Source organism: Bacillus rossius, chromosome 1, assembly GCF_032445375.1.
Source record: "Bacillus rossius redtenbacheri isolate Brsri chromosome 1, Brsri_v3, whole genome shotgun sequence".
Lineage (NCBI taxonomy): Eukaryota > Metazoa > Arthropoda > Insecta > Phasmatodea > Bacillidae > Bacillus > Bacillus rossius.
Window position 1 is genome coordinate 250,754,554 of NC_086330.1, and position 15,767 is coordinate 250,770,320.

The 15,767-nt window shown below is 36.5% G+C and overlaps 1 protein-coding gene across 3 annotated transcripts; it reads left to right on the forward strand.

Annotated features, from left to right (window-relative positions):
- Nucleotides 1–136: 136 nt before the first annotated feature.
- On the forward strand, nt 137–13,755 carry LOC134527468 (uncharacterized protein K02A2.6-like). Of its 3 annotated transcripts, none has more exons than XM_063360165.1 (3): nt 137–759; nt 3,193–3,311; nt 4,880–13,755. In XM_063360165.1, exon 3 carries the CDS (start codon nt 7,176–7,178, stop codon nt 11,379–11,381), a length of 4,206 nt encoding a protein of 1,401 aa, XP_063216235.1. In that variant the 5' UTR covers nt 137–759; nt 3,193–3,311; nt 4,880–7,175; the 3' UTR covers nt 11,382–13,755. The 3 variants fall into 3 exon arrangements, with proteins under 3 accessions (XP_063216235.1, XP_063216234.1, XP_063216233.1); XM_063360164.1 differs by lacking the exon at nt 137–759 and adding an exon at nt 2,836–3,081; XM_063360163.1 differs by lacking the exon at nt 137–759 and having other exon boundaries at nt 2,836–3,311.
- Nucleotides 13,756–15,767: the final 2,012 nt, after the last annotated feature.

Below are 15,767 nucleotides of genomic sequence, written 5' to 3' on the forward strand. Positions count from 1 at the left end.
TGTTTCTTCAGATTAGTCGATAATTTATAACTCAGTTTTTGTTTACACAAATTACAATTAGCAAACTCATTATTTTCCGTGAAAAAATTCCACACAAATGAAGTCTTTTTCGTGCACTTATCCATTCCTTATTTCACTATAAAGATACTAACTACAAAGCATGACAGCCCGCAACATGGTGATACACGGCCAGGACGAACTGCAGTGAATGTTGAACTGATTGATACTGGTTGTATCAGGCGGGCATGAGAGTATCAGAAGTAGAGAATTACCAGGCGTGATAAATAATGTATCAGATTCTCCTTCCGGTCGCACGGTCTGCGTACGCGGAGCTTTGTTGCCTCCTGGGACCGTCTGATACAGAAGTATCAGAGACTTGTAACATGGTACAATGCTGTATCAGTATCAGGTTGGAACAGATACCGAAAATTGCTGTCACAACCCACCTCTAATTTTTCCCTGGAGTATCGAAAGTATCGAACTGAAAAAAAAATACAGAATCGAGTATCGAAAGTGTGGTATCGTCTCACCTCTATCCGAAACATCGATAGTTTTCCCGCTTCACTCTTTGAATTTTGAAAAATGGACCAAATGGGTATGAGAAAAATTAGTACTGAAGAAAAGGATCTATTGTGCAAGCTAGTACATAATAATAAATGCCTTGAAAACAAGCGAATCTATGTCACATCAGTGACAGCAAAAAAGAAAGCCTGGGAGCAAGTTGCGACGGAATTCAATGCGCAAGATTTTGTGCAAAAGGTAAAGTTTAGGTTCAATAAGGATGCATGATAAAATATCGCCAGGTTTGTACGCAATTTTAATCAATAGTTTTATCGGTGGTTAGAACTAAAGTATCTAAAATAATTTTTGTCTAATGGCTTATCTTCACACTACAGAAAGGTATGTTTGTAAATTAATACTGTTTTTTCAAACATGTGTATGCTAATGCTACTGGCGTTCAAACGTACACTCCTACATGTATGCCAGTTGAAATTATAAAAATCGTTAGATAATTCATCATTTTACCAATCATTATGTATGACCCCAAGCTGTGACCAATTACTTTGCTAGCACACAACTGAATTGAATTAAACATGTGTCGGGGTAATTATTCCATATAACATATCCAAGTTTACTCCTTGATCTTGATGGCATGATCATGTGTTACACGATGCTTCAGTGTGTTGAAAGAGCCTGAAGATAACAAAAACCTGGGTGCCACACTAAAAACAATCTCGGGGTCTTGTGGGAATAATTTTCTTGATGTGCATTTTACAATTATCATTATAATGCTACAAGTTTGTTTTGTCCAGGTTCCATCAGTGTACTAAATTAAAACAAGCATTATGTAGGTACCACAGGAACGATATGTACGGTACAAGATTATTCCATCAGGATCAAAGAATTAACTTTGATATATTACACTGAATGATTACTCAATAAACTTTTATTTATTTGTTATTATTTCAGCTTTAACTTTAAACAATTAAGCAGGGACCGGAAAGTTACTTTTAAAATGTAACTCAGTTACAGTTACAAATACTCCATTGGAAATGTAACCCTGTTACAACTACAAGTTATACTACTGAAAATAAACCAGTTACAGTTACAGTTCTGAGAAAAGTAACTGTAAGTTACTTTAACAGTTACTTTGTGAAAAACTAAAAATGTGATATGTAATATTGTTATAATTAAAAGCTAATAAAACATATTGTGTTTAGTAAAGATATATGTTTATTTAAACTGAAATTTTTTAAATTAGGTCTTAAATTACATTGAGTAATTAGTTCACACTACAAAATAATGAAATGTTCGTTCATTCGGATCATCTTATTGTTCGCAGCACCACACAACAAGCACTTCACAATAAGGTTATTTTGATCACTCGACCGAACTTCGAAATAATTAGAATATGAAGGCCACGGCAACGAAAGTTCTGGACTGCTATCTCGGCTTCTCGCTTCATTAGATTCTGTCATTGCTTTCGCACATGTGCACAGGTAGGTTAATTAATTAAACAGAACAGCAGTAAAGCTGGGTTTACGATTGATTTCCTTAAGAATTATAACTTAACATCGAGCACACGATTAAGTCAAAACTACATTTTCCAGTTTATGATTGAAATATAAGTCGTTAATTCTAACCAATCACAGCACAAAACACATGGTTGGCCATTGTTCGAAACGGAGAAGCAGGTTTGAAATAGGTTATTGACAAATGGGATATCTATTTTTCGAAATGGATGATGATTACAAATGACAAATATACGGATTCTAACCCAAAATACTGCCTCGCTCGGTCCAATAATAAGACATAAACTTTCGGTTGAAAGGTTCCGGTTTGTTGTGATTGGTCGCTTCCCTTAAGTCTTAACGAAAAATATAAAATATAACCATTTCTGTTAAGTCTTAAGTCATCATATGGTTAGCACTCGACCCGTCAAAATTCACACACGACAATCATAAACCATTCCACTAGTTTACATAGAGTCATATGGTAAGTACACGACTAAGTCTTAAGTCTTAATTCTTAATTTTCAATCGTAAACCCACCTTTAACCCGCATGTCGCAAATATTAAATAAATGACAATCAAAATACGAGCGCAGGCTAGCCAACAGCAGTTTTACAAGTACAAGAAATACCATCGCAAATAATATGCTTGTCGGGATTTTCGTTCTGGGATTGAAAAAATCAACAAATTGTTGTTCGTTCACTAAGAAATATATTAAAAAAATGTAACGCAAGAAGTAACGACAATTATCGTTACTTTAAGGCGGAAAAATGTAATTCAGTTACAGTTACTGAAAACTTAATATATTGCGTTACCACGATCGTTACCATAAAAAGTAACTGTTACAAATAACATCGTTACTAGTAGCACGTTACTTCCAGTCCCTGCAATTAAGTATTAAGAAAGTTGGACACACTGAAATATGTAGGTAGCGCATATTTTACTCTAGTCACTATTTTAGGAATTTAAGCTTCTTTTGTTATTTTTTATAGTGCACTTCGTTGCAAATAAAAAAATTCTGGGAAAATATGAAGATGAGGAGGAGGAAGGAGCTGGCTGCAGAATCCCGGTACAGAATGGGAACAGGGGGTGGACATTTCATCCTCAGCAAGCCTGCGGTGCCAGTGCTTGATGCAGCAGTGCCTCACTTAACGGAAAATCTTGGTTTTCTCTGGGACAGTGATGCTGTTGCGGTGGAAGAGGCAGCTGCTGTCCCAGAGGAGACTGCTGTGGAAGCTGTGCCTCATGATCCAGCTCCTGCTACTTCAACTGCACCAGTCCCTCAGACTTCTGCCCAAGGTAACTAACTATTTGAATATTGTATTGTGTCCGTTCTCACACTTATTTCAAAAGTAGCAAAATGTCCAGTGTACTGACTGAAAACATTTGAGAAATTAGAAAATGGTGTTTTGAGTACTAATGATGCTTGATTGTCCTGCAGAACACAATTTTTCATTCCCAAAAGTAAATGGTCAGGATAAATCCATTAAAATGCCACATTTTATTTATTTAATTTATTTATTTAATATTTGTTGCGTGCCTACCTAAAGCTTATGGCCTTGGGTGGCAGGCACGATACAAACAACACAGATACATGCAGACAGCACAAAACAATACACACAACATGCAACATTTAACAATTAGTAAATAATTTCTTTACAAATTTATAATGTAGGAAAAAAAAACTAACTTGAAACAATATAATTATTAACCACAAAAAATTAAGTTATGTATAGTTGTATTTTTTTTTAAATTTTATTGTGCTATCTAATACAAGAAAGAACCTTGCATATTTATTGAAATTTTTAGTGGTTCTGAATAATAGATAATTTGTTTTACTTAACGTACAAATTAAAGATTGCTTACGACTATTGAAAGTAGGTATTCTAATTCCAGTATTGTGAAGAAAATAATTACAATTAATTGTATTCTTGTAACAATTGTGTACAAATAATGCATCTAATATTTCTCTTCTTAATAATAAGGAATTCAGAAATGTCTTTAAATCACGATGCTAATTAAAAGTGATATATGTAATTGTTTTTAGTCCACATTTCTTTTTATTTAACTAAACAAAGAAAAACATTTACTTGACTTAAGAATCAACACATTTTTATTTAGATTATATTTTAGATTTCTCGCAGATTCCAGCATTCACTGGGAATAACAAAAACTCAACTTTGCAATGATACATCCAAATGATTTCACAATCCAATGGAAAATAATGGTTTACAGGTTACAAACTCATATCATCATGATGCTCCCTGATGAACTAACACATTGCTAGTGGTAGATGGCAAAATAGTTTGTGTTGGTTGATTGTGCAAAAGCCACTTATTGTGATACCAAACAGAATATTGTACAAGTAATGGGAAAAAGAGGGATAGTACATAACGAATAGTGTATCTATTATTATTATTTATGTAAATTTTGTTTTTATAGCTGCATATGTTTTGTGCCTCTTCCCTTCTCGTACCTGCCTGCTATGCTTGTATTTATCAAAATTAGGAATGACTGACACCATCAATCTGAAGTCTGGTTACAAAATTACACTCTTTATAATGCATGTTTCAATCATATTCGATTAATACTACACGCAATTCACAGACTGAACATTTGTATGCATTAGTTGAATTCTATCTCATTTGTGCACTTAGAAATTATAGGCTGATGTTATGTAATTTTAAATAATTAACATTTATGTGATAGAATCTGCAAACCCAAACCATAAAGGTGAATACTAATTGACATATCTCAATAAACTTCTTAATTTAGAGGCAAATTTGTTAAACATTAATCTCACAGCAGATGATTATATTTTGTTTCTCATCCTCACTATACATATTTGCATTCTTTGTATATTTCAGAAGACCCAGCTTCCGACAGTTCTTGTGAGGATGCTGCTCTTTCTCTTCAGCCTCGATGCTCTACTACAGCTGCTAATTCACACAAAACCTTTATTTTGTATTGGGGTGTATAATTTTCAAGAATCAATTGCATGCCAAATAACGTAGGTATATTATTATTAAGTAATATATTACATGCAAAGCAGACAATTGTATTGTTGCTTTAATGATTTCATGTTTGTATTAACTATGGTAATTAAAACCCAACAACTTATTCATAGCAGATGTAGTATTTTTCATATACTATTTTTCATCACACACTCATGAGTCATCAATTTACCTACCCAGTGGCAATAATGATGTTTCACTTTACGTAAAGTTGGTGAATGGAGCATTGTTAAATACATGCAACAATGTTAACACCATTAAGAGAAAATTGAGAAGAATAAGTCAATCTTCACTTGGGAAACATAATTAACTTTTCCTTTCATTTGTACATTTATGTATTTTGTTTTCGTTAAATGTATCTACTGATATTTTAGTGTTATCAAATTTCAAAGTGAAATCTCGTTCCTAGTTATTTCAGTGATTAACCCCAATTGTACAAAATTCTCTGATACCACACATCAAATCTGAGCATAGTGTATAACTAAAATTTGTAGCCCTGGTGTTTACTTAAATCACCACTTACATTTACTTAATAGGTTCAAAGTTAGACAGCAAAATGTGCCATTTTGAATTTAAAGGTGATCAAAATGAACAATGAATTGGACAGTTTTGTTGTACATAAAAGTTTTTCACTTGGACCACAGCACTTATGAAAATCAAAGGACTTTGAAGTGGCCCTTAAAAAGAGACAAAAGTATTTACTATTTATGTACATATATATATATATATATATATATATATATATATATAAAATTATAATAAAACAGGGTGTGCTGAATCACAAAATGTATGAGCCAGAATGAGTTACAATAACATTACAGGTTTACTCAAAGGGGTACGAAGCACATGACGAGGTTTCTTCCAAAGTCATGTCAAGAAACACACATTAATCCCACATCCCGTAATTCAAAATCCAAAAACATCAACTCACAGAAATTGAACATTTTCAGATGCATACTGAAAGTAATAAACATAAAGTAGCGGTATGTGAAATATGTATGTAATGTACATGTATGTTTACATGAAATGTTTTAGCTGATGGAAATTACATACGGCATGCAATATAAATTAATGTGTGTGGCAGAGCGTTTAAATAAAAGTAACAATTTAAATAAATAATAACATGCAAAGGTGACCATAAAGTATTTTGTATTGTGTAACCATATTATAAATACATGAAATACATATATAGTAGCAGTCAATATAAGATCTCAAACAGATATGGCTAAAGGTCTTCAGAGAAACATCAGACAGAAATGTACAAGAATTATGAACTACTTTTAACACTGTGTACTATGTTGTGATTTGAGTTAATAGTAGGGATGGGTTGAGTACACATTTTTATCGATTCCGATACCGGTACAGATTCCTAAATTTCGATTCTCGATTCCAAGTCATTCCAGTTTTCGATTCCTGGTAATTCCGGTCACATAATTAAAACTACTTAAAAATTGAATGCATTACTTAATGATAATAATTTGCATAAAAGATAATTATAAACTTAGGATTAAATGTTCAGGTTTTTTTTTCAACTATGTACCAGTGAAGAAGCATCTTCACATAAAGTTTGTTTGCTAGTACTAGGCTGTGCACAAAGAAGTTCAACATTTAGACAGGGTTGTTTAACAGGTTTTAACACCGATAACATAACATCTTTGTTCAAAATGGGTTTAAAGGTAGCACTACATATTTCCTCACATTTACATTTCCTTAAAATCATACTTTCAGAACATACTATTACACTTTATGTACCTACACAAATATTAGTGTAAATGGTGAGATGAGTTGGTTACATTGGCCATGTCAACAAATCATGAATACAAGTGAACAGTTTGTTAGCTATGTTAACAATGCTATACATTAGAAAGTGTTGTATATGTGTAAGTGAAAGACGTGACGTCAGGGATGTTAGAGGTGTGAGGTTGGCAGTCAGTGTGTGTAATGATGGCGGCGGGTGATGTACATGAGGTGCTTGTACAATGTATGTATCGAGAGACAAGTGTAAAATAAAAAGAGAGAACAAAACAAAACATGGCGCAGTCGGTCATTCGTTTCGCCCGTACAATCTTTACGTGCCGGGGTAGTTTGAAGGTGTAATCGCATTTGTGGCAATATCATCGTCTCCTGAACGTGGACAACAAAGGCTAACATGGCGGACGCAAACAAGCCTAGCGGGTTGGACCTAATGGGAAATGTCAGTGAAAATTGGCGAAAGTTTAAACAAAACTTCGAAATATTCATGGTGGCGTCAGGAAAGTCAGAACAATCATCGCCAGTTAAAGCAGCTGTTCTTCTGAATTTGGTGGGAGAAGATGCTGTTGAAGTGTTCAATACATTTCAACTTGCAGATGAAGATCGCACAGATTACAAGAAGGTATTTGAAGCATTTGAGGCTTATTGTAAACCCAGAAAAAACGTGCCATATGAAAGGTTCTTGTTGTATTCGAGAAAACAAAAAGAAAATGAACCATTTAAGTTGTTTGTAAATGACTTGAAAAAGCTTGTGAGAAGTTGTGAATTCGGTGAACAATCAGACGCAATCGTTAGGGACTGCATATTCATGGGTGTGAGGGACACCAAATTACAGCAAGAAATGCTCCGCATGAATAACTTAACCCTTGAAAAAGCGTGTGAGCTAGGCAAAGTGGCTGAATCAAGCATACAACAAATGCAGTGCTTACAAGGTGACAGAACAAAAGAAGGGATCTATGAACACATGCAGCCCGTGTCGGTAAATGTAGTAAGTTCAAAGCACAGAGGGGGAACCAGTCAGTGGGTGCAAGAGAAGGGTTTCAGTGGCAAGTGCAAGCAGTGCAATCTCACCCACATAAAAGGCAAATGCCCAGCATATGGCAAACAATGCCACAATTGTGGGAAGCTCAATCACTTTGCGATAATGTGCAGAAAATCACGTGAAGTAAACAAGGTGAGAATGATAAATAAAAAGGAAGCAGAGAGCTCAGATGAAGATTATTTTGTAGTCAATGGGATAGTAATAGCAAAACAGAGTGTTAAGCAGGTAGAATGTGTAAGAAACCAAGAAAAATCAACAAAGTGGTATGAAAACATAACAGTTGAGGAAAGGAAGATAAATTTTAAGCTTGACACTGGGTCAGAGGTTAACATTCTACCAGAGACAATGTTTAGGAAAGTGGATAATCAACTGAAGGTAAGGGACACCAACGAACTGTTGGAATGCTATGGTGGATTTAAAGTAAGACCCATTGGCATTGTGAAGTTACGGTGTGAATCAAAAGACGTAGTACAATACATGGATTTTCGAATTACCAATGCGGACAGTACCCCAATACTAGGCTTACAGGCATGTGTAGACCTGAACCTGATCAAAAGGGTGCATCTAATTGGACTAGAGGACACAACAGTGAAGGTTATCAAACAAGACTCATCACAACCAGAATCACCTCATAGCAAGTTCATGCAAGAAAACCAGGATGTCTTCACTGGACTAGGAAAATTTCCAGGTCAGTGCAAAATTAGAGTCTGTCAGGATGCTCAGCCAAGAGTAGCACCACCTAGGAGACAACCGCAAACAATAGCCCCTAAACTGAAAACAACTCTAGAATCCCTAAGGAAGAGAGGAATTATTGAAAAAGTTGAGGAACCAAACTCGTGGGTACATAACCTAGTTGTCGTTGAGAAGCCAAATGGTACACTAAGAGTCTGCCTGGACCCACAACATTTGAATCCTGCCATCAAAAGAGATTTTTATCAAATACCAACGATTGAACAGCTAACAGAGCAACTGTCGGGAAAACTATATTTTTCAGTCTTTGACCTGAAGGATGGGTTCTGGCAAATTGAGCTCGATCAAGAATCCAGTGACTTGTGTACCTTCTCTACACCGTGGGGCTGTTACAAATTTCTCATATTACCGTTTGGTGTGTCCTGTGCACCAGAAAAGTTCCAAGAACTGAATGAAAGTGTGTTTGGTGATATTGAGGGTGTTGTGGTGTACTTTGATGACATTCTTGTGACTGCGACATCACTGGAGGAGCATGATAAGTGTGTAGCAAAAGTAATACAGAGGGCAAGAGCTCACAACATCAAGTTTAATCCAGAAAAACTGCAATACAGACTGTCAAAGGTTAGTTTCATGGGACATGTGTTATCGAATAATGAAATTCAACCTGATCCAGGTAGAGTTATGGCGATACAACAAATACCAGATCCTCAAAATAAGAAAGAGTTACAGAGACTGTTAGGGATGGTTAACTACCTACGACCATTTATACCCAACATGGCAACAATCACAGCGCCTCTGAGGGAGCTACTAAAAACTGATGTGTCCTGGCAGTGGCTGAAATGTCACTTGCAGTGTGTAGCGAATCTTAAAACAGCCGTAAGCTGCGCACCTGCATTGGGGACATTTGATGCAACCAAGTCCATTACCATTCAAGGAGATGCATCACAGGATGGCCTTGGCTGCTGTCTCCTCCAAAACGGACAGCCCATATCATATGCATCTCCAAGTCTAACCGTGACAGAACAAAAGTGGGCACAAATTGAGAAAGAGCTATTAGCCATAGTATATGCAACTAACAAGTTTCATTACTACATATATGGTCGGGTGGTTCAGGTCCTCACAGATCATAAACCTTTAGTAGCTATTATGAGCAAACCAGTATCAAAGATAATGTCCATGCGACTTCAACGACTCAAATTAAAACTACTGAAGTACAACCTGGATGTTCAGTACCTCCCTGGGAAAATGATGCACATTGCTGATCTACTATCCAGGGCCCATGGGACAGATGCAGCTGAAGGTGATCCGGAACTGGGTGAAATAGTGCATAGTGTGAGTAGGCATCTTCCCATGACTGAAGTGCGGAAGGAAGAATTTCGACAAGGACTGGCCGCGGACCCAGTGCTGAGTGAGGTGATGAAATGGGTGACGACCGGGTGGCCTCACAAAAAGGGTAAGGTACCAGTGCAGTGCTACCCATTCTGGGGTGTAAAGAGTGATCTTTTTGTAGAAGATGATCTACTGTTTCTAAGTGATAGAATTGTAGTACCTAAAAAACTGAGGCAGAACATGTTGAAAGTTATTCATGAGGGACACCTTGGAGTGGGCAAAACTAAAGCTAGAGCAAGGAGGGTGTTCTTTTGGCCAGGCATGTCAAAGGAGGTAGAGCAATATGTATTAGAGTGCAGGGTGTGTGAGAAATTCAGAACCACAAACCGGAATGAACCCCTACTCCCTCATGCAGTTCCAACACTTCCCTTTGAGAAAGTGGGAGCAGATATACTAGAATTTGGAGGGAAAAGTTATTTAGTGATTTACGATTACTTTTCAAAATGGCTGGAAATAGTTAAGTTGGAAAGTAAACAAAGCATCAGTGTAATAAAGGCATTGAAGGCCATCTTCTGCACTCATGGCATTCCAAAGATAGTGATGGCTGACAATATGCCGTTTAACTCATACAAATGTACACGCTTTGCACATGAACATGAGTTTGAGATACACACATCCAGCCCACTACATTCACAGTCAAATGGAATGGCCGAAAAAGGTGTAGGAATCGCCAAGAACATATTGAAGAAAAGCTGTGAGGAGGGTAAGGAATATTGGATGGCACTGATGGCATATCGTAACTCACCACTGGCGGGTATGGATGTGTCACCATCAGAACTGTTGATGAGTAGGTTAGTCAGAACACAGATACCGACAACTGTGAATAATCTCCTCCCGAAGATTCAGTCTAATACAAAACCACAGTTGATTGTGAAGCAGAGGAAAGTTAAAATGTATTATGACCAGAGAGCTTCAAGGAAGCCTTTAGAATATATGAAAGGGAAAACAGTAGTCATGCAGAGGGGTGTAGTGTGGGAGCCAGCCACAATTCTGGAGAAACACAGTGCACCACGCTCATACATAGTTAGGACCCACTCAGGTCCAGTGGTTCGGAGAAACACTAAATATCTAAGACCCTCCAACTCTGAAGTACCCAAAACAGCAGCATGGGGGAGCTATAACATTGTTGATGAAACTAGAGGAGAGGGAAAGGAGCAGGAAATCAACTTAGAGTTTGGTGAAGAGAGTGAAGACAGTAGGAGATGTAAATCACCTGACTTCAAAGGGTTTGACCAAGAGACAGGCCAATGCAGTAGAGGGGTGAGGAGTGATACAGCCAGTCAACCTCAGGAAAGGCTGGAGGCTGGGATTCAGTATACATTACAAGAACAGGCCGAACTGTTAGGAAACCCAATAAGTTTCAGTAATATCAGCTTGGGGAAGAAAGGAAGGTGTTGTATATGTGTAAGTGAAAGACGTGACGTCAGGGATGTTAGAGGTGTGAGGTTGGCAGTCAGTGTGTGTAATGATGGCGGTGGGTGATGTACATGAGGTGCTTGTACAATGTATGTATCGAGAGACAAGTGTAAAATAAAAAGAGAAAACAAAACAGAGAGAATGGATAGTATGAGGTTTAAGTTCTGTATCACATATCCAAGTTTTTCCTTTGATCCTGATGGCAGGATCCTGTATACATTGATCCTTAGATAAATGAAGTTTGCTGTTTTCAATTACTATGTCACTAGGTAATGGACAAAAAAACACTTGTCATGTAACAATTAATTATGATCTATTTTGTGTGTGAGTGTGAGTGTGTGTGTGTGTGTGTGTGTCTCAACACACACAAAAAAGGCATTTCCACAAGACCAGAGACATAATTTGTTTGTATAGCAAAATTCTAGGTTTAATGTCAAGGATCTTTTGACATAGTAATTTAAAACAGTATTATGTACCAAATGATGAATTCAGAGCCAAGGAATGAACTTGGTAAGGTGATATGGAATATGTAATTACCATGTAGGTGACCTAACCAATAACACTATTTCCAGGTTATTTACATGTACCTAACCTTGCAAAACAGACCTTTTTCTTATTATCATACACACATCCTTACAACTTGTAAAAGCTATAAAATACTCAAAGCTACGTAAGGTATCAATTTAATTCGATAATACATAAATGTCAGGAAATTGACACAATAATTTGAAGATTTTAATTTTACATAATAAAGGGTGGCTTTTAGAATTACCAGATTCAAGAAAATGCTCTTGACAAATTGAAATACATTACAATCAAGCTACCTACATGAAAGAACTATGTGCTAACATGAATATTGTATTAAATATTGAAATAAATACAAACTAGACAAATTATTACAATTTATCTCACAGTTCACATTTCATATTAAGGTCTGTCACGAAACATGTTTCAACATGACTTAACAATGTTTACCTACGTACCTGTATACTTCTCCCCGAGCACCGCTGGGGCTTTTGATTTTAATGTGGGTGCAGACACTCCTGTATCACCGGGAAAGTGTTATCGTAGCTTGTTCAATCGAAATTAATTGCCAGTGGTCAACCGTATCAGATGTCGAGTATGTTGCGCTAAACCGATAGAGATACGTCTGATAATTCGGGAAACTGTGGACTCGCTAACGCCTGTTAAATCGCCTGCCACCATCTGTAAATAGTATTTCACATTGCACCGATATGTGCCTATACAAACCACAAATTAAACACCACATACTGAAGTGCACTTAGGCTAACCTAGGCAAAGAGTGAGTGATGGTATTATTGTAAACAAAAGGTATTGGTTAGTAACTATGATTTCTGACTGCTTACCTGGAAACTGCCTGTTGCGTAAAATCGCAAGGCAATTAGCAGCTGCAGGACAGGCGGTAGCGGTAATCCTCGACGACTCCGTGGTTCTTCAAAAACTAGCAAAGGCAGAATGTGATGCCGAACAACATACTTGGTAAAACGATATCGTCGTTTGAACTGCACGTCACTAAACCACTCCAGTGGATTTTTAAAATCCCTCAAATACCGACGTGGGTCCGTGGCAACGTTTCTTTCTTCATTTTCTAGAAATACTTCATCAATTAAATCAAGAAATTCCACAACAATTGGTTCTAACAACGCAGCCATCTTGAATTTTTTTCCAGATTTCACTCAGAGTGCCCTCGGAGTGTAGCTGCGCGTACACTCCAATATTCCTTCGTTTTTACTCGGTTTCATTCGGATATTACTTAGTTTTTACTCCGTTCTCGACTGTGTAATGAAAATTCCTCGGCTCAAACTCCACTCGCACTCGGAGAATTCTCGGAACGACTCTGCAAGCCGCCCTAGGAGTCACATTTCAAGGCCAAATATAATCCAATATGGCGGTCGTGACATCAAACACAAATATGGTGGCTGTTCATTGACCCTTCAACACAGCCTGAATGTAGCCTGTGCCAAAGGCACCTATTTCATACTTCTCAGACATCATTATTGCTAACTCGGGTGATAATTTAGCATATTTACTGCAGAGTTGTGTGAAAATTTGCATTTTTTGGATGTGGAAATGTATTTGTTATCCTACTTGATCTTATACTGTTTTGAGTTTATGATGTAAGTTTTGTGTTAGTATGCTGCTTGTGTTTGAATTTGATTGCTACTTCATCTATATTTCAGTCGTTTTGCTATGTGAATGAAATACAGGATTGTTTACAGGGAGTGTGGTCATAGGAATAATTCTGAGGTTTCAAGGGGTGGCAGTTGTTCAACTCTTGAGTTGTGTGTAAATATCTACTTTACATATGGTTTGGCTTGTAATTAAAGTAATTAACAATAAATATTTTAGGGTGAATAGAGAATGTTAGCAATTATTTTGTGATTTGTGAGAATAGTTTGAAAAAGCTTAGAAAACAAACTATTTAGTGCTAGTTTTTTTTATTTCCCGGGGTTGACCCCGGATCCTCCGTCCCTTTTACACGTAAGGGCATCCATACCCCCAGACTCCCAGTATGCCTTGCTACTCCAGTTAAAAAGCCAAAATTATGCCTATGAGTGTGGTTATGCTGGTGTGAGAACAGTATATCAATTCTACACATATTTCTTAATAAGACTGATATTTTGATACAAATTTGTACAGATAATTTCATTTCGTACTTGTAACTAGTTTCCCATATTTGTGGCTTGGTATCTGCTTGGCAATTGGAGACAGGAATGCAGAACAACCCAGCTTGATAACAGAAAATTATTATAAATCAGTTGCAAGTGGGCAGAAGAGTTGGTAGTCACCTGCATGTCTCAAATATATGTCAGCATAATTCAAAATAAACTATCATTGTATGTAATTTTTGTTAACTATGGGCTCTGCTTCTTTTTGTTAGGATAGGTCTAAAAATTATTATTCTTAACTTTTAATACATGTAATATTTTTTAACCATGATATTAAATTTAGGGCAGCTAAAGTCTTTGTTCATTTAACAAACTTATTTTTTTATCCTTCACATTACTATCACCTAGAGCTGATTGGGTTCATCCATCATGCTGTTGTTGCCACACATCTGTATCCGCCTAAGAAATGTTTGGGGCAGTCCTCTCATGTCCGAGAAGTTGGGGACAACAGGGTTGCAGTCTGTTTCGCTGGCTGGAGGAGCTGTTAGGTACCAACCTGGCTCTCTGGCAAACAGTGTGTTCATCTGGGGTTTTGCATCGGGTGGTCGTTTATTCGCATTTCCTTGATGGTTTTTTGGACTGGGTTTTTAGGCATGAGGTCACGGTTGTTTGTGTGAATTTTCTAGTTCGGAAATAGGTGTACCGTGGATATTTTTTTCTCTCTCTACTCTTTATTTGCAAGTGTCAAATCACTTTTCCGTTTTAGGTTTCCATTAATATGATTAGATTTTATCAGACTGATTATAACTGTCTAAGAATTTTTTTTTTATGAGGTATGCAGGTTAATGCAGTGTACTGAATGCAGTAGGTGTATTTTATTATGTTTTCTAATGTCTATGCTTATTCTAATCTATCATCACCTTTTCTATAACTCCTCTCAGCAAATATAAGTCCTCCAGTTCCTTTTCCCTTTTCACATGTATGTCTAATTGTTTGCTTGGAAACTGGTTTTATTTTGGTTTATAATTAAGTACTTAATTATTATACTCCTTCATGTTCTGATTTCAGTTAGTATAAAATAAATAATCCCTATAATTAATTTTCAAAACTCACGTATCTATCCTGACCCATCATCAACTATTATTCTTGTCCATATACCTACTATCTGTTCAGAAGCATTTTTCTCAAAGGTACTTTTATTATTGCATTTGTTTGCTCCAAGAAGCTGGCTCAGTCATACAATATGAATACAGTAATTATGTTTATTGTATCACACATAGAGCCTGCAAATCTAGTACATACCAACATCTATACACACATGTGGAACTGTTTGTCTAGATGGGAAAATGCAAGGCAAATTATATTCAGCGAACACATTTTTCTGGTACAAAATATCATATATAATTTTGAATAATAATTTTGTTTGTGTATTGCATTTGATATTTATTCACAAATTCTTGGGGAAAGCACGTGCAGTTATTTGTTCAATAAATTTATATTTTTTTAATTTTAAATATTTGCATGGAACAATTATTTACATTTTGTCACGAGTATAATGTGGGAAGAAAAACTGGGTTCGTAAGGGATAGCCCAATTAATTAGTACAATTTTATTTATTACTAATGTCTACACTATAAATTTAATTACTACACTCAAGATTTCTGTCGACAACAATTTGTCTTACACTGGTCATTGAAACATTAACACTTTCCACTGGAGTTTGGCTCGACAGTGACTTACTCATCTATCTGTCACTTTCTGCTTTCTTCGTACACTCAACCACGCCAGGCCTCAGCACAGTCCTCAACTATCACTCTACGCA

What these genes read in the sequence shown, in the direction of transcription:
- LOC134527468 (XM_063360165.1), top strand. Translation starts at nt 7,176, where the DNA reads ATGGCGGACGCAAACAAGCCTAGCGGGTTGGACCTAATGGGAAATGTC.